At 48.5% G+C, this 22,963-nt stretch overlaps 1 protein-coding gene across 1 annotated transcript in view; it reads left to right on the top strand.

Moving 5' to 3' along the window:
* Window positions 1–393: 393 nt before the first annotated feature.
* Window positions 394–22,963, top strand: part of CASTOR1 (cytosolic arginine sensor for mTORC1 subunit 1) — a 137,556-nt gene continuing 114,986 nt past the window's right edge. Inside the window, exons 1-3 of the mRNA XM_063913379.1 lie at window positions 394–876; window positions 1,649–1,719; window positions 19,029–19,207. Coding sequence (XP_063769449.1) covers window positions 764–876; window positions 1,649–1,719; window positions 19,029–19,207 — 363 coding nt within the window. The 5' untranslated portion in view covers window positions 394–763. The remainder of the gene's footprint in view (window positions 877–1,648; window positions 1,720–19,028; window positions 19,208–22,963) is intronic.

The raw sequence follows: 22,963 nt of genomic DNA, 5'->3' as shown, positions 1-22,963 counted from the left end.
AGCTAATGGTGTCCAGTAGCCTAAGAAGCACAAGCTAGCTGCAAGCAGGTAGGTTTGCTTCTCTCCCCTCAGTCCCACGAAGCAGTGAGTCTGTTGCCAGCAGATCTCACTGAAAATAAAAAAACCTAACAAATACTTTCTTTCTAGCAAGCTCAGGAGAGCCCACTAGGAGCACCCAGCTCTGGCCGGGCACAGACTCTAACTGGGGTCTGGAGGAGGGGCATAGAGGGAGGAGCCAGTGCACACCAGATAGTACCTAATCTTTCTTTTAGAGTGCCCAGTCTCCTGCGGAGCCAGTCTATTCCCCATGGTCCTTATGGAGTTCCCAGCATCCACTAGGACGTCAGAGAAAGTATGAATAGGGAGATACTAAAAGGCATGAAATACCACAGTTACAGCAGACAGTAGCTATAACTGAGCACTCAGCAATTGTTTGGTCCATGCATGTTAATGACTTAGAATAAGACAGTCCCCCCGATTCCTCAGGAAGCGGGTGCTGCATGCCTTAACGCGCCCCGGCACTGCCTGCTGCCATCCCCTCAGTCTCCGACACTATACTGGATGAGACAGGCTGCTGCTCCCACAGCGTCACAGGGGCACAGCCACACATTCGCAGCTCCACATCCAAACAGATTGCAGCGTGTGCGGGTGACCATGTGTCTGTAATAGGCCCTCCCCTCACCCGGGCCGGAACACTCACGCATCCCATGCACGGCTGTAGCTGGCCCGGCCTCTCGCTGCTGGATTTTGGGGTCTCCCAGTCATGGACCTGCAGCTGCTGGAGCATCGGGTGCGCGTAACCAGCATTGACAAGTCCGGGCTGTGGTTCTACACTCACCCGCTCGTCAAGTTGTTGTTCTTACGGAACCGCACCAGGTATCTGTCCGGAAAGTTCCCTGCTAGGGCGACACAGAGGCAGCTCCTAACACCCCTCCTGCCCAGTGCCCATTACAGAGGGGCAATTACTGGGGCGTTCTCCGGGCGCATACCCAGCTTTTCTGTAACAGGCAGAATATCTGTTTATGCAAATGAGGCCGAATGGTATTGTATCTCTACTCATTATAGTCATGTTATTATATGCCACGGTCTGTTCCCAAGCTCAGCGCTATCTGATGTACACATGGGAAACCTGTCTGCCGGAGCATATGTTGCCAGCTACGTGAGAGTTCATGGAAAGACACTTGCACATGGGTTTCTACTGTTTTCAGAGTTTTAATGAAAGTATCACTGAATAATTCCGGAATGTCACACTTGTGTATTACGCAGCAATGTGTTCCCATAACACTGTTTCTGTGTCATGGTGGTAAATTGCATCATATGGTCACAATTGTGTGCAGCTGTTAAGTATTGTGGCTTCCAGTGTGCAACTCTGATTCCCCATGTTGTTATTGCCTGGCTGACGTGTGTAGTAATGGGTTGTTATACAGTACATTAGTGACAAATAAAACATGCTTATCATGTCTTAGGCTCAATTTTGAACTTGGGTACCATTTCAGATGTTTCTCACACTCTGCTCCTGTGGGGTAATTGTGTTAGTATCTATCTAAGCTTTAGCATTTATTTGCATTAAATTAGCCTTTGTGTGCTATGAAATGCGCTCACACTCCCCGTATAAGAAGCATTGACGTTGGCTGTTTCTTTTTGTCAGGTGCAAGTTTTTTAGCTTGACGGAAACTCCTGAGGATTACACACTGATGCTGGATGAGGAAGGATTTCAAGGTATATGCCTACAGTATATACAGTATGCCAGTATACGAAAGTGATAAAAAGCAATGCTGTATGTATCAATGGCACAAATAGAAAAGCTGATATAGATAATAAAGTCTGTTTATTAAATATCAAGAGTATATAGTATACATTTTTTATAACCATAAATATCATCACAAAATGTAAAAATATTTTTTGTCCACTTTATACAGACCTCAGTGCCTTTTGTGATAAGCAGCTGCTATGGGTTAGGGCTGAAATGCCGGGGATCGTGATGCAGGCGGTCAGAATAATGACCGCGGCATCCCGATGGCTAGAATCCTGACGGGGGTCGAGTAAACGTGCCAACCTTCCCTGCAATCTAACCCTAACCTTCCTCGGTGGTTCCTCAAACTAACCCTAACCCTTCCTGTGGGTGCCTGAACCTAACCTGCTCTTCTCGCAGCCTAACCCTAACCCTCCCCCCGCAGCCTAAAACTAACCCCTACCCCCGGTCGCACAGCTTACCTCTCCAGTCGATGGTTCAGGATGCCAGCGTCGGGATTGTGATCCCATTCGGGATGCTGGAACCAGCATTCCGAGCAGTGTCAGCATTTCTGGCGTCTATTTCAACTGCTGGAATTCCGAACGTGGATCCTGCTGCTATAGTTGTTCCAGAGCAACCAATGAGCTTCTACTTACCATTTTATTGAATATACTTGATACATTCTCCCTCAAAGCTGATTAGTTGCTATGGGCAACTGCTTCATTGGTTCACTTCTGCACTCTTTCAGTGCTTGAAACATCAACCCCTAACTAACCAATCTGTCACTTTACAGGCTGTACTAAGCCTTGAAACGTGATAAAGTGGAGAGACATAAAGTACCAGCCAATCAGCTCCTACCTGCCATTTTTCAAACACAGGGTACAATCCAATTACATGCAAAGGATGAGATGTGTTTTTGCCACAGCGTTTCATTGCTGGCAACAGTACCCGATCTCGCACCCTTTATGAGCTGAAATCGGCCCCCATTTTGCCAAAAATTGCTTGGATCTCTATAGGCTGGTGAGCACTATTGTGAGAATTTGGGCCGCTGTGGCGATTACTCGCACCTGCAAGATCATCGCGGCTAATTGGATATACCCCACAGCCTGTGACATGGCAGTTAGGAGCTGATTGGCTGGTACTTTAGCACTCTCCACTTTATCACTTTTCAAGGCTTAGTGCATCTGGCCTAGGTTTGAAAAAGGAGAGTTGCTTATTGTTTGGTACTTCATCGCTCTCCACTTTCTCTCTCTCCAAGTTTTGATAAATCTCTCCTGCAGTAGTAAAGCTATGTACAGGCTGAGCGTTATGTCCCCAGCCGATATGTCAGGCAACGGGCTAACATACCGGATCCTGGGTACACATTAGAACGGTGTATTAATGATGGAGCGACATCTCACTCTGTCCTTCATTTAGATAGAGCTAGTTCGCTAGCGTTATCGCCCGGTTGGCCGTGCAGCAGGGGCGATTGTGTGACGTCGCTAGCTGCGACAATATGCCGGCTGAGCGATATGTCATTCTGATTCCCCGAAATGGCATATCGGGCCAATAGCACTCCAGTGTGTACCTGGCTTAAGAGGAGCAGCAGGTGCATGGAATACATTGGAGGCCACCGGATATCCTGCATGTTGGACCCTATGTAATCTGTGGATCTATTAGGATCGTTCATCCAAAATGAGTTTTTTTTTCTTTTTTTCTATTTTGAGTTTTTGGTGGACTTTTTATTTAAACATTGAAGTTGAATGTAAAGTCTCTTTTTACTTCTATAGACTGTAATGTCCATATTTGAGTTTCCCTTCCATCACTGCACATAGGATTGATTTGCTGCTACTCCATAGAGGACTACTATGCTCAGATGGGACCTCAGATTCCATTATACACTTGTAGATCTGATCCTCATGCTAGTATCTGTTTTATATAATATTTTATTTTCATGTGAGAAGTGTCAGGTGTAACCGTGGGACTGTAGCATCTGGGCTATTGATAGCTTGGAGAGATGGGAACAGAAAGCTGACTATCATGTTCCGTATGTGTAACTATGATGATACCTTTCAGAGGGTTAGATGGAATAAGGAACTGCTTGTATGATGGCATCTTCTCCGAGGTGTATGTCATTAATTGTTTACATAGGCTGTGCTGTAAGTGTTAATGTGAATCCCTGTGTGACCTTGCCATATAAACTGCACCTGCACCTTCTCGCCATTGCATATGAAATCCTTAAACTGGAGAGTGAGCTTGGCAGAACCATTTCCGCTGTTGCGGTGGAAAGGAAATGTTACCAGGAAGGAAGGCAGGACGCCCTGCTCTATTATGATGGTCGCAGCGAGCTAGCTCTTCCTATTGCTCAGCTACTATTACATTATTACATATGAGGCTGCTATGTTTCAGACGGGTCTGGGACTCCAGGTCGCCAACAAAAAGGTCGACACACCTTAGGTCGACGCCAATTGGTCGACACACCTTAGGTCGACATGGACAAAAGGTCAACATGAACAAGGTCGACATGAGTTTTTTATGTTTTTTTGGTGTCGTTTTCTTCGTAGAGTGACCGGGAACCCCAATTAGTGCACCGTGTCCCCTCGCATGGCTCTCTTCGCTCCATGCTTCGGGCAAGGTGTAGTCCACGTGGATCGTTAAGTATGAAAAGGTTCCAAAAAAAGAAAAAAATCGTGAAAAACTCATGTCGACCTTTTTCAATGTCGACCTTGTTCATGTTGACCTTTTGTACATGTCGACCTAAGGTGTGTCGACCAAATGACGTCGACCTTTTTGTTGTCAACCTGGAGTCCGGATACCGTTTCAGACACGGTAATTACAGCTGACTGTCTTGAGTGCAATTTTGGATCGATTCTCTGTTCCTTTCAGGTTCAGTTTTTGTTTCTCTGTAGCATATATAGTGTGCAAAGGCACTGGGGTTCAGTGATTGTGAGTAATAAAATATATATAATACATATGTAGCTATGCTCATCTGCAGCATGCTGCATGGTGTGCCAGGCTGTGACTATTCGCAGCTGGCAATCACCAATTAATTCCATTAGAAATAGTCACATCCCAGCATGCCATGCAGCAAGCCGTGTCATAGTGTGCTGCATCGCAGCAAAGATGAGCATGGCTACATCTGTATATATCAATCTCCTATATATTAGCCCTGTGACTCTGTGGCTGCACTTCTAACGCTGGGTGGAGTCACAGACCCTGCCCTATCTGTGTCAGCACACCACATGACACACTATAGGAGAAGGGACCACCAGGAGACACAGCATTCTCACTGACGGCCCACACTGCCAGGTAAGCAAACACCCACACACCCTCACCCCACTCTACTACACCCACCTTACCCACCACACACCCGCTACTAAGGCCGCCGCTAGCCCCCCCCTACCATCTCACTCCACGACCACACTGCACAGCAGCCTCCTTCATATCCACCCCCCTTCAGCAGCCAAGCAAAGTTCACCACACCTCCTGCCTGGCCAGCCGCGGACAGCCGCCGCTGGCCGCCAAGCCACCATTCACTGCCTGTACCCAGCCGCGGACTGCACAGCAGCCACCACTGGGCGCCAAGCCGCAGCCGCTTCCCGGCCGCCCGCTCCCATACCTACGCTCCCCAGTCCGCGGACGCCGCTTCCCCTCTCCCTCCCTCGGTTAGCTTCTGCTAGCCGCTACCCGCCACAGCTGCGGAGTCGCGAACGGCGCCTTTGTATGCAGAGGGGGGAGAGCTGAAAGGCTGACCGCAGACAGCTCTCACGGCAGCCGCGGTCCGTCTCTGAGAAGGCAGATCGCGGGGAGGGGGGGGGGGAGTAATGCCCACAGGGAGGCCCCATAACTAAGCTGCGTTTAAGGCAGCAAACAGCTCAGGCTATTAAGCCTGTGAGGGGTCAGTGATTTACAGGACTGCTGAGCACTAAGATGTGTGTGTGTATATATATATATATATATATATATATAGGGGTGTGGAAATCTATATGGATGTGTGTGTATATTTCTGGATATATATTTCCTAATAAAATATGTTTGTATATGTGTGTGTGTATTGGAGTCACAGACCCTGCCCTATCTGTGTCAGCACACCACATGACACACTATAGGAGAAGGGACACACCATTCTCACTAACGGCCCACACTGGCAGGTACGCAAACAGACACCCACACACCCTTACCACCCACCACCACCTACTACACCCACCTTACCCACCACACACCCACTACCAAGGCCGCCGCTAGCCCCCCCTACCATGTCACTCCACCACCACACTGCACAGCAGCCTCCTTCACATCCACCCCCCTTCAGCAGCCCCGTCACCCTCAGCACACCAAGGTGTACCACTGACGCTTACACACATAACACCCCCTGCATCAGTGCCACTTACACACGTAACACCAGCCTGTACCATTGACACTTACACACATAATAATGCCCCCCTTTACCAGTGACGCTTTCACACGTAACGCCCCTGTAGCAGTGCCGCTTAGACACCTAACGCCCCTGTACCAGAGCCGCCTAAACACGTAACGCCCTCTATACCACTGCCGCTTACACACGTAACGCCCACCCTGTACCAGTGCCGCTTACACACGTAACGACCCCTGTACCAGTGCCACTTACACACGTCATGCCCCCTGCAGCAGTGACGCTTACACACGAAACGCCCTCTGTACCAGTGCCGCTTAGACACGTAACGCCCCCTGTACCAGTGACGCTTACACACGTAACGACCCCTGTACCACTGCCGCTTACACACGTAACGACCCCTGTACCACTGCCGCTTACACACATAATGCCCCCTGTAGCACTGACGCTTACACACAAAACCCCTTCTGTACCAGTGGCGCTTACACACGTAACGCCCCCTGTACCAGTGACACTTACACACGTAACGCCCTCTGTACCACTGCCGCTTACACACGTAACGCCCACCCTGTACCAGTGCCGCTTACACACGTAACGACCCCTGTACCAGTGCCGCTTACACACGTCATGCCACCTCCAGCAGTGACGCTTACACACGAAACGCCCTCTGTACCAGTGCCGCTTAGACACCTAACGCCCCCTGTACCAGTGACGCTTACACATGTAACGCCCCCCCTGTACCACTGCCGCTTACACACGTAACGACCCCTGTACCACTGCCGCTTACACACGTAATGCCCCCTGTAGCACTGACGCTTACACACGAAACGCCCTCTGTACCAGTGGCGCTTACACACGTAACGCCCCCTGTACCAGTGACACTTACACACGTAACGCCCCCTGTACCACTGCCGCTTACACACGTAACGCCCACCCTGTACCAGTGACGCTTACACACGAAACGCCCTCTGTACCAGTGCCGCTTAGACACCTAACGCCCCCTGTACCAGTGACGCTTACACATGTAACGCCCCCCCTGTACCACTGCCGCTTACACACGTAACGACCCCTGTACCACTGCCGCTTACACACGTAATGCCCCCTGTAGCACTGACGCTTACACACAAAACGCCCTCTGTACCAGTGGCGCTTACACACGTAACGCCCCCTGTACCAGTGACACTTACACACGTAACGCCCCCTGTACCAGTGACACTTACACACGTAACGCCCCCCTGTACCAGTAACGCCTACACACGTGACGCCCCTGTACCAGTGCCGCTTACACACGTCATGCCCCCTGCAGCAGTGACGCTTACACACGAAACGCCCTCTGTACCAGTGCCGCTTAGACACCTAACGCCCCCTGTACCAGTGACGCTTACACATGTAACGCCCCCCCCTGTACCACTGCCGCTTACACACGTAACGACCCCTGTACCACTGCCGCTTACACACGTAATGCCCCCTGTAGCACTGACGCTTACACACAAAACGCCCTCTGTACCAGTGACACTTACACACGTAACGCCCCCTGTACCAGTGCCGCTTACACACGTAACGCCCCCCTGTACCAGTAACGCCTACACACGTGACGCCCCTGTACCAGTGCCGCTTACACACGTCATGCCCCCTGCAGCAGTGACGCTTACACACGAAACGCCCTCTGTACCAGTGCCGCTTAGACACCTAACGCCCCCTGTACCAGTGACGCTTACACATGTAACGCCCCCCCTGTACCACTGCCGCTTACACACGTAACGACCCCTGTACCACTGCCGCTTACACACGTAACGACCCCTGTACCACTGCCGCTTACACACGTAATGCCCCCTGTAGCACTGACGCTTACACACAAAACGCCCTCTGTACTAGTGGCGCTTACACACGTAACGCCCCCTGTACCAGTGACACTTACACACGTAACGCCCCCTGTACCAGTGACACTTACACACGTATCGCGCCCCTGTACCAGTAACACCTACACACGTGACGCCCTTTCTATAAGTGATGCTTACACAAGCAATAACATGGACATTTCTATTTCCGCCCCCCCAGACACTCAACCTTCCACACATACACACCACAATACCCAACACACAGCTCATTACACATAACACACACAGTCCATCTAACAGTGACGCTTACACACGTTACTTCTCCTCTACCGGTGAGGCTTACACACGTAACGCTCACTGTACCACTGACGCTTACACACATAATACCCCCTGCATCAGTGCCACTTACACACGTAACACCACCCTGTACCATTGACACTTACACACATAATAATGCCCCCCTTTACCAGTGACGCTTTCACACGTAACGCCCCTGTAGCAGTGCCGCTTAGACACCTAACGCCCCTGTACCAGAGCCGCCTAAACACGTAACGCCCTCTATACCACTGCCGCTAACACACGTAACGCCCACCCCTGCACCCCATTCACCAGCACATTCCCTTTTGTCATACTACATCTACCCACAAACAAACCAACCATTCCACCACAACTTCACCATCTACTATTCTACTCCTTCACTTTTCTGTCCAGTTTACCGGGGCGTAGCCCCTTACGACGGTGTGAAGAGCGCCCGTAGGGTGCGATGAATCACCTAGTATCATATATTTCTCTATCTGTATATTATATATATATATATATACATATATATAATTTTATAAAGATGGGTCCTCATACATAAAGCCTCAATAAACCTTGCGGGAGATGCATTTACAGTATATCTGTGTGCATCTGATTCTGTATTTAGAGCAAAACGGAGCTTGAAAAGTAAATAAGTTGCTACCGCTGCATCGTAGCACTTTGTATGCAGAATCAGAGACTCAGTCGCCCACATATATACGTGTCTCTCTAGAGGCAATGGGGAGGGGCCCCTTCAAAATGTTGGTATGGGGCCCACAAAGTTCTGGTTACGCCCGTGCACAAGAATACCACTTGGGAGGGCATTTCAAAGGCTATGCTTGTCCTGTCACTACCAAAAGTCCTTGATGTTGCCAGGACCATTACTATATCAATTCCAATGTGAGAATGTCTCGAGCAGTTTGTTTTCTAAATGTCAAAGCCTTCTGAAACAAAATACCGTATACATTTCTATATTTCTATGTTAGATTCCTTTTAAGTGCATAGTCTGTATATACATTTCAACATGCAATTCTTCAACCAGGCATAGAGTACTAAATACAAGGTTAAAGCACATTTTCTCTATCGTCCTAGTGGATGCTGGGGTTCCTGAAAGGACCATGGGGAATAGCGGCTCCGCAGGAGACAGGGCACAAAAAGTAAAGCTTTTCCAGATCAGGTGGTGTGCACTGGCTCCTCCCCCTATGACCCTCCTCCAGACTCCAGTTAGATTTTTGTGCCCGGCCGAGAAGGGTGCAATTCTAGGTGGCTCTCATAAAGAGCTGCTTAGAGAAAGTTTAGCTTAGGTTTTTTATTTTACAGTGATTCCTGCTGGCAACAGGATCACTGCAACGAGGGACAGAGGGGAGAAGAAGTGAACTCACCTGCGTGCAGGATGGATTGGCTTCTTGGCTACTGGACATCAGCTCCAGAGGGACGATCACAGGTACAGCCTGGATGGTCACCGGAGCCGCGCCGCCGGCCCCCTTGCAGATGCTGAAGTAAGAAGAGGTCCAGAATCGGCGGCTGAAGACTCCTGCAGTCTTCTAAAGGTAGCGCACAGCACTGCAGCTGTGCGCCATTTTCCTCTCAGCACACTTCACACGCAGTCACTGAGGGTGCAGGGCGCTGGGGGGGGGCGCCCTGGGAGGCAAATGTAAACCTATATAAAGGCTAAAAATACCTCACATATAGCCCCCAGAGGCTATATGGAGATATTTAACCCCTGCCTGTATTCACAAAATAGCGGGAGACGAGCCCGCCGAAAAAGGGGCGGGGCCTATCTCCTCAGCACACGGCGCCATTTCCTCTCACAGCTCCGCTGGTCAGGACGGCTCCCAGGTCTCTCCCCTGCACTGCACTACAGAAACAGGGTAAAACAGAGAGGGGGGGCAAATTTAATGGCAATATCTTGATATATATAAAGCAGCTATAAGGGAGCACTTATTATAAGGCTATCCCTGTCATATATAGCGCTTTTTGGTGTGTGCTGGCAGACTCTCCCTCTGTCTCCCCAAAGGGCTAGTGGGTCCTGTCTTCGTTTAGAGCATTCCCTGTGTGTCTGCTGTGTGTCGGTACGTGTGTGTCGACATGTATGAGGACGATATTGGTGTGGAGGCGGAGCAATTGCCAAATATGGGGATGTCACCTCCTAGGGGGTCGACACCAGAATGGATGCCTTTATTTATGGAATTACGGGATAGTGTCAACACGCTAAAGCAGTCGTTTGACGACATGAGGCGGCCGGACAATCAATTAGTGCCTGTCCAGGCGCCTCAAACACCGTCAGGGGCTGTAAAACGCCCTTTGCCTCAGTCGGTCGACACAGACCCAGACACAGGCACTGATTCCAGTGGTGACGGTGACGAATCAACCGTATTTTCCAGTAGGGCCACACGTTATATGATTTTGGCAATGAAGGAGGCGTTACATTTAGCTGATACTACAGGTACCACTAAACAGGGTATTATGTGGGGTGTGAAAAAACTACCTATAGTTTTTCCTGAATCAGAAGAATTAAATGACGTGTGTGATGAAGCGTGGGTTGCCCCTGATAAAAAGCTGATAATTTCAAAGAAATTATTGGCATTATACCCTTTCCCGCCAGAGGTTAGGGAGTGCTGGGAAACACCTCCTAGGGTGGACAAGGCGCTAACACGCTTATCAAAACAAGTGGCGTTACCTTCTCCTGAGACGGCTGCACTTAAAGATCCATCAGATAGGAGGATGGAAAATATCCAAAAAAGTATATACACACATGCAGGTGTTATACTACGACCAGCTATAGCGACTGCCTGGATGTGCAGTGCTGGGGTAGTTTGGTCAGAGTCCCTGATTGAAAATATTGATACCCTGGACAGGGACAATATTTTACTGTCGTTAGAACAAATAAAGGATGCATTTCTTTATATGCGTGATGCACAGAGGGATATCTGCACACTGGCATCACGGGTAAGTGCTATGTCCATTTCGGCCAGAAGAGCTTTATGGACGCGACAGTGGACAGGCGATGCGGATTCAAAACGGCATATGGAAGTTTTGCCGTATAAAGGGGAGGAGTTATTTGGAGTCGGTCTATCAGATTTGGTGGCCACGGCTACAGCCGGGAAATCCACCTTTCTACCTCAAGTCACTCCCCAACAGAAAAAGGCACCGACTTTTCAACCGCAGCCCTTTCGTTCCTTTAAAAATAAGAGAGCAAAGGGCTATTCATATCTGCCACGAGGCAGAGGTCGAGGGAAGAAACAGCAACAGGCAGCTCCTTCCCAGGAACAGAAGCCCTCCCCGGCTTCTACAAAAGCCTCAGCATGACGCTGGGGCTTCTCAAGCGGACTCGGGGACGGTGGGAGGTCGTCTCAAAAATTACAGCGCGCAGTGGGCTCACTCGCAGGTAGATCCCTGGATCCTGCAGATAATATCTCAGGGGTACAGGTTGGAATTAGAGACAGATCCACCTCGCCGTTTCCTGAAGTCTGCTTTACCAACGTCCCCTTCCGAAAGGGAGACGGTTTTGGAAGCCATTCACAAGCTGTACTCTCAGCAGGTGATAGTCAAGGTACCTCTTCTACAACAAGGGAAGGGGTATTATTCCACTCTATTTGTGGTACCGAAGCCGGATGGCTCGGTAAGGCCTATTCTAAATCTGAAGTCCTTGAACCTGTACATAAAGAAGTTCAAGTTCAAGATGGAGTCACTCAGAGCAGTGATAGCGAACCTGGAAGAAGGGGACTTTATGGTATCCTTGGACATCAAGGATGCGTATCTCCACGTTCCAATTTACCCCTCACACCAGGGGTACCTCAGGTTCGTTGTACAAAACTGTCACTATCAGTTTCAGACGCTGCCGTTTGGTTTGTCCACGGCACCTCGGGTCTTTACAAAGGTAATGGCCGAGATGATGATTCTTCTTCGAAGAAAAGGCGTATTAATTATCCCATACTTGGACGATCTCCTAATAAGGGCAAGTTCCAGAGAACAGCTAGAGATGGGATTAGCAATATCTCAAGAGGTGCTAAAGCAGCACGGATGGATTCTGAATATTCCAAAATCCCAATTAATGCCGACAACTCGTCTGCTGTTCCTAGGGATGATTCTGGACACGGTTCAGAAAAAGGTTTTTCTTCCCGAGGAAAAAGCCAAGGAGTTATCCGACCTGGTCAGGAATCTCCTAAAACCAGGAATGCACCTGCGGATAACCCTGTCTCCAAGGACAAGGGTATCTCTTCTGTGGTGGTTGCAGAGGGCTCATCTATTGGAGGGCCGCAGATTCGGCATACAGGATTGGATCCTGGTGACCACGGACGCCAGCCTGAGAGGCTGGGGAGCAGTCACACAAGGAAGAAACTTCCAGGGAGTGTGGTCGAGCCTGGAAAAGTCTCTTCACATAAACATTCTGGAACTAAGAGCAATCTACAATGCTCTAAGCCAGGCGGAACCTCTGCTTCAAGGAAGACCGGTGTTGATCCAGTCGGACAACATCACGGCAGTCGCCCATGTAAACAGACAGGGCGGCACAAGAAGCAGGAGTGCAATGGCAGAAGCTGCCAGGATCCTTCGCTGGGCGGAGAATCACGTGATAGCACTGTCAGCAGTGTTCATCCCGGGAGTGGACAACTGGGAAGCAGACTTCCTCAGCAGACACGATCTTCACCCGGGAGAGTGGGGACTTCATCCAGAAGTTTTCCACATGCTAATAAACCGTTGGGAAAGACCAATGGTGGACATGATGGCGTCTCGCCTCAACAAAAAACTGGACAGGTATTGCGCCAGGTCAAGAGATCCGCAGGCAATAGCTGTGGACGCGCTGGTAACACCTTGGGTGTACCAGTCGGTGTATGTGTTTCCTCCTCTGCCTCTCATACCAAAGGTATTGAGAATCATACGGCAAAGCGGAGTAAGAACGATACTAGTGGCTCCGGATTGGCCAAGAAGGTCTTGGTACCCGGAACTTCAAGAGATGGTCACGGACGATCCGTGGCCTCTACCTCTAAGACAGGACCTGCTTCAGCAGGGACCGTGTCTATTCCAAGACTTACCGCGGCTGCGTTTGACGGCATGGCGGTTGAACGCCAGATCCTAAAAGGAAAAGGCATTCCAGAAGAAGTCATTCCTACCTTGATTAAGGCAAGAAAGGAAGTCACCGCGAAGCATTATCGCCGCATTTGGCGGAAATATGTTGCGTGGTGCGAGGATCGGAGTGCTCCGACGGAGGAATTTCAACTGGGTCGTTTCCTACATTTCCTGCAATCAGGATTGTCTATGGGTCTCAAATTGGGATCTATTAAGGTTCAAATTTCGGCCCTGTCAATATTCTTCCAAAAAGAATTGGCCTCAGTTCCTGAGGTCCAGACTTTTGTCAAAGGAGTACTGCATATACAGCCTCCTGTGGTGCCTCCGGTGGCACCGTGGGATCTAAATGTAGTTTTAGATTTCCTCAAATCCCATTGGTTTGAACCACTAAAAAATGTGGATTTGAAATATCTCACATGGAAAGTGACTATGTTACTGGCCCTGGCGTCCGCCAGGAGAGTATCTGAACTGGCGGCTTTGTCTTATAAAAGCCCTTATTTAATTTTCCATTCGGATAGGGCAGAGCTGCGGACCCGTCCGCATTTTCTCCCTAAGGTGGTATCAGCGTTTCACCTGAACCAGCCTATTGTAGTGCCTGCGGCTACAAGCGACTTGGAGGACTCCAAGTTGTTGGACGTTGTCAGAGCTTTAAAAATATACATTTCAAGGACGGCTGGAGTCAGAAAATCTGACTCGCTGTTTATACTGTATGCACCCAACAAGTTGGGTGCGCCTGCTTCTAAGCTGTCGATTGCTCGTTGGATTTGTAACACAATTCAACTTGCACATTCTGTGGCAGGCCTGCCACAGCCTAAATCTGTTAAGGCCCATTCCACAAGGAAGGTGGGCTCATCTTGGGCGGCTTCCCGAGGGGTCTCGGCATTACAACTCTGCCGAGCAGCTACGTGGTCAGGGGAGAACACGTTTGTAAAATTCTACAAATTTGATACCCTGGCAAAGGAGGACCTGGAGTTCTCTCATTCGGTGCTGCAGAGTCATCCGCACTCTCCCGCCCGTTTGGGAGCTTTGGTGTAATCCCCATGGTCCTTTCAGGAACCCCAGCATCCACTAGGACGATAGAGAAAATAAGAATTTACTTACCGATAATTCTATTTCTCGGAGTCCGTAGTGGATGCTGGGCGCCCATCCCAAGTGCGGATTATCTGCAATACTTGTACATAGTTATTGTTAACTAATTCGGGTTATTGTTTAGGGAGCCATCTTTCAGAGGCTCCTCTGTTATCATACTGTTAACTGGGTTTAGATCACAAGTTGTACGGTGTGATTGGTGTGGCTGGTATGAGTCTTACCCGGGATTCAAAATCCTCCCTTATTGTGTACGCTCGTCCGGGCACAGTACCTAACTGGAGTCTGGAGGAGGGTCATAGGGGGAGGAGCCAGTGCACACCACCTGATCTGGAAAAGCTTTACTTTTTGTGCCCTGTCTCCTGCGGAGCCGCTATTCCCCATGGTCCTTTCAGGAACCCCAGCATCCACTACGGACTCCGAGAAATAGAATTATCGGTAAGTAAATTCTTATTATTGCCTATACATTTCCAGTACATGGCGCATAGCGCCGATTCATCCATTTAAAAAAGTCGAGCGCACCATGAGTTTTTCATGTATGCCAGATCTCTGCCCATAAATATATACTGTTTTTTTTCTGAATCCATAAAAAACCTCAAAGCATATTAGTATTTGTCAGTTTGTATGGCTGCAGCCTTCCACATCACAACTTATACCACTTTTTAGTTCAGGGGATTGCGAGCTGCCAGACCACCTTCAAAGTAGAGTGCACCTAATTTGGCTCTTACATGTACAAGCACCAGCAAAATGCTCATCATGTGATGTTTGCTGAAGCTTTTTAAACTGTATTAGGAATATGGCTGTTCTGCTGACCTTGTGTTCTCCAATATACCCACCGATATCGGCACACAAAAGTGGCTTAAAATGAGTGCATTTCCCTAGAATAACGTATGTGCTTACAAAAGTCTGATAGAAGATGTCTTGTGTCTGTGGTTAGATGCTATCAGCACGTATGTTCCTCTCTGTGTCACCGTCGCTTGGTCTGAGTGTGAGCTGCTGGATGTGGTCCAATTGGAAGGTGATCCTCATGCTTGGTACGAGTGACTGCATGTCTGATCAGAATCTGATTGACTTCTGTGGGTCACGTGACTTATTTTGCACGGCTGTATGCCCCCTTTCTTTCTCATTATTTTATTTGTTGTATGCAAGAAGTCACATTTTCCACTCCACTCTACATAATATAAACTATAGGAGAATTGGTTATACACTCTGTTAAGTTTTACTTCACATGAAAACATTTGTCCTGTTTCTATTTAGCTATTAACTTTGGATTTGCTATAAATATTCCGTCCTTCAAGGATCCCAGGAAAATAATGTTTTTCTATGAAGTGCTCATTGTAGCTTCCTTAGATGAAGGCCATCTATCTGTCCTTGTCCGTTTTGTTATTAATGCAATGTTTTAGCACTCTAATGTTAAGAAACAGCTGATTGTTCTCTCTAGACTATCTAGGGCAAGTCCTGATTAGGAAAGTGTATATACTGTACCAGTTTTTCAGAATTGTGGGCAGGACCTCCATCAAAGCAGCTTGAGATACAAAGTACCTCTTGTAGAATGTGGTGGTCTTTTTACTTGAAAGGATAAAGATTCTGTTGTGGAACCCTTGAGGGTGGGGGTGTAGTATGGTTTGCCGGCGGTCGCGGTCCCGGCGACCAGCATACCGGCGCCGGAATCCCGACCGCCGGCATTGCGACAGTTGGGCGAGCGCCACGCTATCTATTCTCCCTCCAGGGGGGTAGTGGACCCCCAAGAGGGAGAAAAGTTGTTGGTATGCCGGTGGTCGGGATTCCGGAGCCGGTATGGTGGTCGTCGGGAGCCCAGCCGCCGGCAACCTGAAGACCACCCGAGGGGGTATCCTATTATCCGAAATCCGTTTTCGCCTGGTGAAAACGCCAGGATGTCGTGATTAATAACGGATGGTCATTATCGTGGGATCCTATTACAGGCCGTTTTCATGTGGCGAAAATGGACCCGCGATCGCGCGATAATAAGAAGTCCCCGATCCAATGTGTTATCGCAGCTCTGACAGCCGCTTGTCGCGGATTATGCTTCGGGTGCCTTAACATAATCAGCGATAAGTGCCAACATTGGGGGGGGGGGGGGTAGGTAGGGTAGCACACCGCCTCAAGGCTAATAGGATAGTCCCCGGGATACAAAGGTCATCCACTGCGGGTAATTGGATACCCCCTTTGAGTGCATTTTTTTCTGATAACAAAGACTGTGAGCTTATTGTGGTTACAGTATCAAAGCTAGAAAGAGAGTATGCTTAAGAAATTACAGTTAATGTCCTGATTTCTCTCCGAAATGCTCTGTGTGTTTTAGGTCAATCAATAAGTCAATCCCATATGGTCGACATGCATTAGGTTGACAGGTAGAACAGGGAGACCTGTAAATGGTTGACAGTGCTTAAGATCGCCAGGTACAAACAGTGCCGTAACTAGGCATTTTAGCGCTGTGTGCAAGAAACAGCATTGGCGCCCCCCCATGCAAGATAGGGGCAGTGCGCGCCGTCGGTGCGCAAAAAACATATAGGGGTGTGGCTTCATGGGGAAGGGGCGTGGCCACAAAATAAAACCAATTCATACTACCGTGCACAGTAGTCTCCATTATTCAACTTACGCTGCACAGTAGCGCCACTACACCAGGTAGAGCCCCTTTTAGACATTACGGCAGACAGTGTCCCCCTTTTTACACATTGCGGCAGACAGCGGCCCCCTTTTTACACATTGCGGCAGACAGCGGCCCCCTTTTTACACATTACGGCAGACAGCGGCCCCCTTTTTACACATTACGGCAGACAGCGGCCCCCTTTTTACACATTACGGCAGACAGCGGCCCCCTTTTTACACATTACGGCAGACAGCGGCCCCCTTTTTACACATTACGGCAGACAGCGGCGCCCTTTTTACACATTACGGCAGACAGCGTGCCCTTTTTACACATTACAGCAGACAGCGTCCCCCTCTTTACACATTACGGCAGCCAGTCCCCCTTTTTACACATTGCGGCAGACAGAATAGATAGAGCGAGAGAGAGAGAGATAGACAGACAGATAGATAGATACTTACCATCTCTCCACACTGGCAGTCAGGCTCCTCGGTGCTGGCAGATCCTGGGCAGGGAGGAAGTAGGAGGAGGGAGTGGGACTGGAGCCACAGCAGCGCCGGGCAGCCAATGCGGAAGGAGAGGGACTGCTGCAGCGGCGCCACTACCAATTACATAGGGCTGCTGCGGCTCCAGTCCCCCTCCTTCCTCCTCCTCCCCTGCCTCCGGCGCTGCTGCTCTCCTCCCCTGCCTCCGGCGTGGTGCAACCAGCACAGCAGAGGCGGCTTGTAATGAGTCAATTTGACTCATTACAAGCCGCTGGTCGTTGCGCCCTCAGGGCGACTGCGCTGTGTGCCAGGCACACCTGGCACACACGTAGTTACGGCGCTGGTAATTCCACACACCAGACCCCCCCCATAGTAATCCCACAAACCAGGCCCCCCATAGTAATCCCACACACCAGACCCCCCCATTATAATTCCACACACCAGACCCCCCCATAGTAATTCCACACGCAAGACCCCCCCATAGTAATTCCACACACCAGACTCCCCCCTCCCCATAGTAATTACACACACCTGAAATCATTCCCTCTCAGTGGAGACTGGGGAGAAGTGAGGACTGAGGGGCACTGAAACCACGCAACACGGAGCAGCAGCAGCAGCGGGAAGTGAGGAAGGCCATGAGCGGTACGTGACCTATGAGTCACCATAGGTCACGGTCCGGCTGTCGTGGCAGTGCAGCGCTGCAGAGCTGGCAGCCGGGCACACATATGTGGTGGCGGCAAGGCGGCGGGTCTCCCTGACGGGCATCTCTGGCAGGCAGCGGCGTCATACCTGAATAAGGCTGCTATACAGTGTTGTGTCCGCACCCCAACCTCCCCTCTATACCACGCTGATCTCACTGACGGGGCAACGCACCGCAGCGTGGAAGCACAAGGGGGGAGAGACTGCTCAGCACTGCCATCTGCAATGTATGTTAACAGTGGTGCATCCGGCAGAGAAGGATCTGGGCGCACCACTATTATTACACATTACAGCAGGCAGTGGCACATACATACAGGCTGGTGGATGCGGATGGTGCGCCCACAGGGCAATTGCGCTGTGTGCTAAGCACCATCCGCCCACACCTAGTTACGGCCCTGGGTACAAAAGATCAACAGGTTCAGTTGGTGCACATGACAATGGGTGACACACATATGGTTGACACAAGTTTTTGTGATTTCTGTTTCATCACTTTACCATCCACGTGGACTAAATTGAGAATAGTAACCTGTACCGAGCGCAGCGGTAGAGAAGCGAGGCATTGGCCAAAACATGGCGAGTTATGTGGTACACTAATTGGAGTCACATGTAGTTTAACATAGCAAATGACACCGCAAAAAAAACTAGTGTCAATCTTTTGTACCTGTCACCTCTTTGTTCTGTCTTCCTTTTTCATGTTGATTTATTAGACTTGTCGATCTGTAGCTTGTTGACCATATAGGGTTGACCTATTCACCTAATATGGTTGACCCAATTATAATACTTTATTACAGGCGAGAAATGGGTGATTAGCATGTGAAAGGTCTGGAACATGATATTGTCATTTCAGTGTTATGCTTGTTTTTGACAGAGCTCCCACAGTCTGATTTCCTGCATGTGGCGGAGAACACGTGGAGGGTCCTTAATGTGCTGTCCAATGGAGTACAGACTGGAGGTGTTACAAAGATTGCAAAGTCTGTGATTGCTCCCCTGGCCGAACATAATGTGTCTGTACTGATGCTCTCCACCTACCAGACTGATTACATTCTGGTAAGAGCCCTCACATTGTACTGCATGCTGCATAGAGTTACTGGAAGATGGCACTCTAGGGAAATAACAGCTTATATCTTCGTGTTTCTGCATTACGTGATATGGACCAATGCACATAATAAAGATCTCAGTAATACAAAGCTACAAAGTGAATAATAATCAGACCCCGGAAGTTATGTAATGGATACAGACATCTGCATCTCTCTTCCTCCAGCATAGTATTAGAAGCCTCAGCATGATAGCACCTCTTGATATTTTTATAATAGGATGTGCAGTCCAGGTCCCCCCCCCCCCCCCCTTTTTTTTTATGACTACATGCTTTTTCTGTAGTCACTAAATAGCGCTGCTACAAAACGTAATGAGGAGGGCACTCTTCATTACATTTTGTATTTACAGTAGTACATTTTGGGCATATTATATCAGAAAAAAAATCTTCAGATGTTCTGAATAAAAAGTGCTATACATGTGCTTTAGGGTAAAACACTACCTTGTCATAGATACAGTATAGTCTTATGAAGTAGATAAACATGAAAAAATACAAACACTTCTACCCAATGTTTTTACTTTGAATGTAAAATAATGTAGTGTCCTCTATGAGGTGTGTGTATTTTACAGTTAAAGCAGGCACTAGGGTTAGGCACTGGGGGGTTAGGGTTAGGCACCAGGTGGGTGGTTAGCCGTAGCAGACACCCCCGGAGGGTTAGCCATAGCTGCCACCCCCTTAGGGTTAAGGCAGGGGAGGGTACCTTCATCATCGGGGTGCCGGTGTCTGTGAAATACCGAAAATATATGTGTGTATATATATATATATATATATATATTATATACACGTGTGTGTGTGTGTGTGTGTGTGTGTGTATATATAATATAGTACTCTGCAAAAGTTTTAGGCAGGTGTAGAAAAAATGCTGGAAAGTAAGAATGCTTTCAGAGATAGAAGTTAATTTTTATCAATTAGCAAAATGAATAAACAAAAGATAAATCTAAATCAAATCAATATTTGGTGTGACCACTATTCAAAACAGCATCAATTCTTCTAGGTTCACTTGCACAATTTTTGAAGAATCTTGGAGAACTAACCACAGATTTTCTGTGGATGTAGTCTTGCTCAAATCCTTTTGTTTCTGCATGTAGTCCCAGACAGACTAGATGATATTGAGCTCAGGGCTCTATGGGGCAATATCATCACCTCCAGGACTCCTTGTTCTTCATTAAGCTGAAGATAGTTCTTAATGACATTGGCTGTATGTTTGTGCTGCAGTATAGATTTGGCGCCAATCAGATGCCTATCTGATGGTATTGCATGATGGCTAAGTACCTGTCTGTATTGTTTGGAACAACCTCTCTGCCGAGTTCCTTCAGAAACTGTGTGTAAGTGTACCTATAAGAATTGATGCTGTTTTGAAAGCAAAGGGTGGTCGCACAAAATATTAATTTGATTTCTCTTCTGTTCATTCAGTTTGCATTTTGTTAATTGCTAAAAATACATTTTTAACACATCTATTTTTGAAAGCATTCTTGCTTAGCGGCTTTTTTTCCACACATATATCAATGTTTTTTAATACTTCACAGCTTCAGTTTTCTACAAGGCTGAATAGACTGGAACTTGCACCCTTCAAGGCAACACTTCAGTAGCTGCCTTTGTACGGTCTGCCTGTCTTCTCTTGTATAGTACTCGTGAGACCTCATTCTGCCTATGTATTTTCTTTCAATTTTATGCCATTGTTACCTGAAAGTGCTTTCTGATTTATAGGAGATTACCCAAACAATTCCTATACACTGCACTGCTTATCTGCCTGGCAGGATAGCCTGCATCTTCTTCCGGAGCTCACTGTCAGTGAATTTACAGTGCAACCTGACCTGCACAGTGGCTGAAAGTTCATGCAGGGAACGGGTGTACAGTTTCTATTGCTGGAAGAAGACTGACATTCACGTTTATGTAATGTGCCACTGTAGTCAGTCTCTAGTGAAACACTCCTGTGTAGGCCATTCAGTTAGTAGTAAATTACATGAAAAATGCATTAAGGCAAGACTTTGACAACACTGTTTAAAAAAAAAAAAAAAAAAAGAGTACTGTGCCTGGGGTAATCTAATCGTCTCACATTCAAGGTAAAAACTTTCCATACATTGGTGCTTATGTAATAGCATGCAAGCTTCTGGCGAGTTTGGCCATATTTTTATAGCACAAATCATTTAAAAGGCAAAACCAGGTTATGAGGGATGCAGTTAAGTTCCCGACAGTTGGGATCCCAGCGGTTGAAATATCAGCGCCCGAATCCTGACAGCATTCAAAATGCCGGCGGCTGAAATCCCGACCGCCACCCGGTATTCCCACTAGGGTGGTGGTCCACACCACTACCCGAGGGGGAATGGTGAGTGTAGCAAGACCGCAAGGGGACACGCCGCGCTCAATGTCAGGATTTTGTCTGTTGGGATTTCGGCATTTTGACCAACAGTATCCTGACAGTCTGGAAATCATACTGAATCTGGTTTTGATGGGCGCAAAATCAGTGGTTGATGCACATCTCCTCAAAGACCAAATATATATTTCCCACACCTGTCATATTGCTGAAATCTTAGAGAGTAGGTGCTGAGAGAGAGATAAGGAAAGAGGAGGAGGTAGAGAGATAATTGGGGTTTGGGGACGACAGAGAAACTGTGCAGGATAGGGGGGAGAAAGAGACAGAGGGGGGATAAAGGGGGAGACTGAAGAGAACACCAAGGCTGGGCACAAGAGCTTTGAAACTGGTGAATAACAGGTTTGTATTCCTACTGTAGTATAGTGTACATCTATATTGTATATTACTGGTGTGATATCCACTTTGCATATATACAGACAGCTGACTATTCATCATTATCAAGCTTTGTACTTCCAGTTCTGTGGTACGATTGTAGATGTCCTGGCATGGAGCAATCACTATCTTCCTTACCCCAGCTGGATGCACTGTATTTGTTATTTCTGCAGAGGGGTACACTGTGTTACACAGGGAATACATTGGGGTGTAGAGATGGATCAACGGGCTAAAGCTTTAGACTGTCCCAGGATGCATTGTGGGGCCTCCTCTATAACCCCATATCCAGGCACTGTGAGCTCAGTTTTAGAGTTGGTGCCTGCATGAAGCAGGTCACTTAACAGGGGGGCTGTGCTAGGCAGCCCTGAAAAGCTTTTTAGAAGACTTCAAGGGCTGCAGCACTTCATATGTCTCCTGGATCGCGTGGCTGCTACTAAGGGAGGAGGTAAGAGGGCCCCCAGGCGGGACCCGCCATTAAATCGCATTCCGGTCGTGGTCTAAGGAGACGGACCGCGGCGCTGGCGTGGGCACTGTGACAGAGCAGGGACCCCACTATATCCACCAGGGCATGAGAGCACAGGTCGGATAGTAAAATCTCCTGTTTAATAAGGCTCCACAGTTCCCTGTGCTGAGGACCAGCATAGGGGATAAGGTGTTTGACCAGTAGCCCCTCCCCCAGTTCCGGGCGCCATCTACTGCTGGTGTTCCCGCCCTGGAGCTGCCTCACACTCTCCCTCACTCCCTGACTGAGTCTTTGGACGCCATCTTCTCACAGTAGCTGCAACTGGTCTCCGGGACTGCAGGGCAAGGTCTCCTCTGTAAATCCGCCTGTACATCAGCGCTGTGATTTTACAGACACTTAAGTATTCTACATGTCATTTTAAGACAGCGTTAATTAAGAACAAGTGTACCTCTACTAGAATATATTGTACGAGTATTCTGATATATACATCCGGTCTTGGAC

The sequence above is a fragment of the Pseudophryne corroboree genome, chromosome 1, assembly GCF_028390025.1.
Source record: "Pseudophryne corroboree isolate aPseCor3 chromosome 1, aPseCor3.hap2, whole genome shotgun sequence".
In the NCBI taxonomy this organism is placed as follows: domain Eukaryota; kingdom Metazoa; phylum Chordata; class Amphibia; order Anura; family Myobatrachidae; genus Pseudophryne; species Pseudophryne corroboree.
The sequence above is the reverse complement of the archived record's forward strand: the minus strand, read 5'-3'. Positions and strand labels throughout refer to the sequence as shown.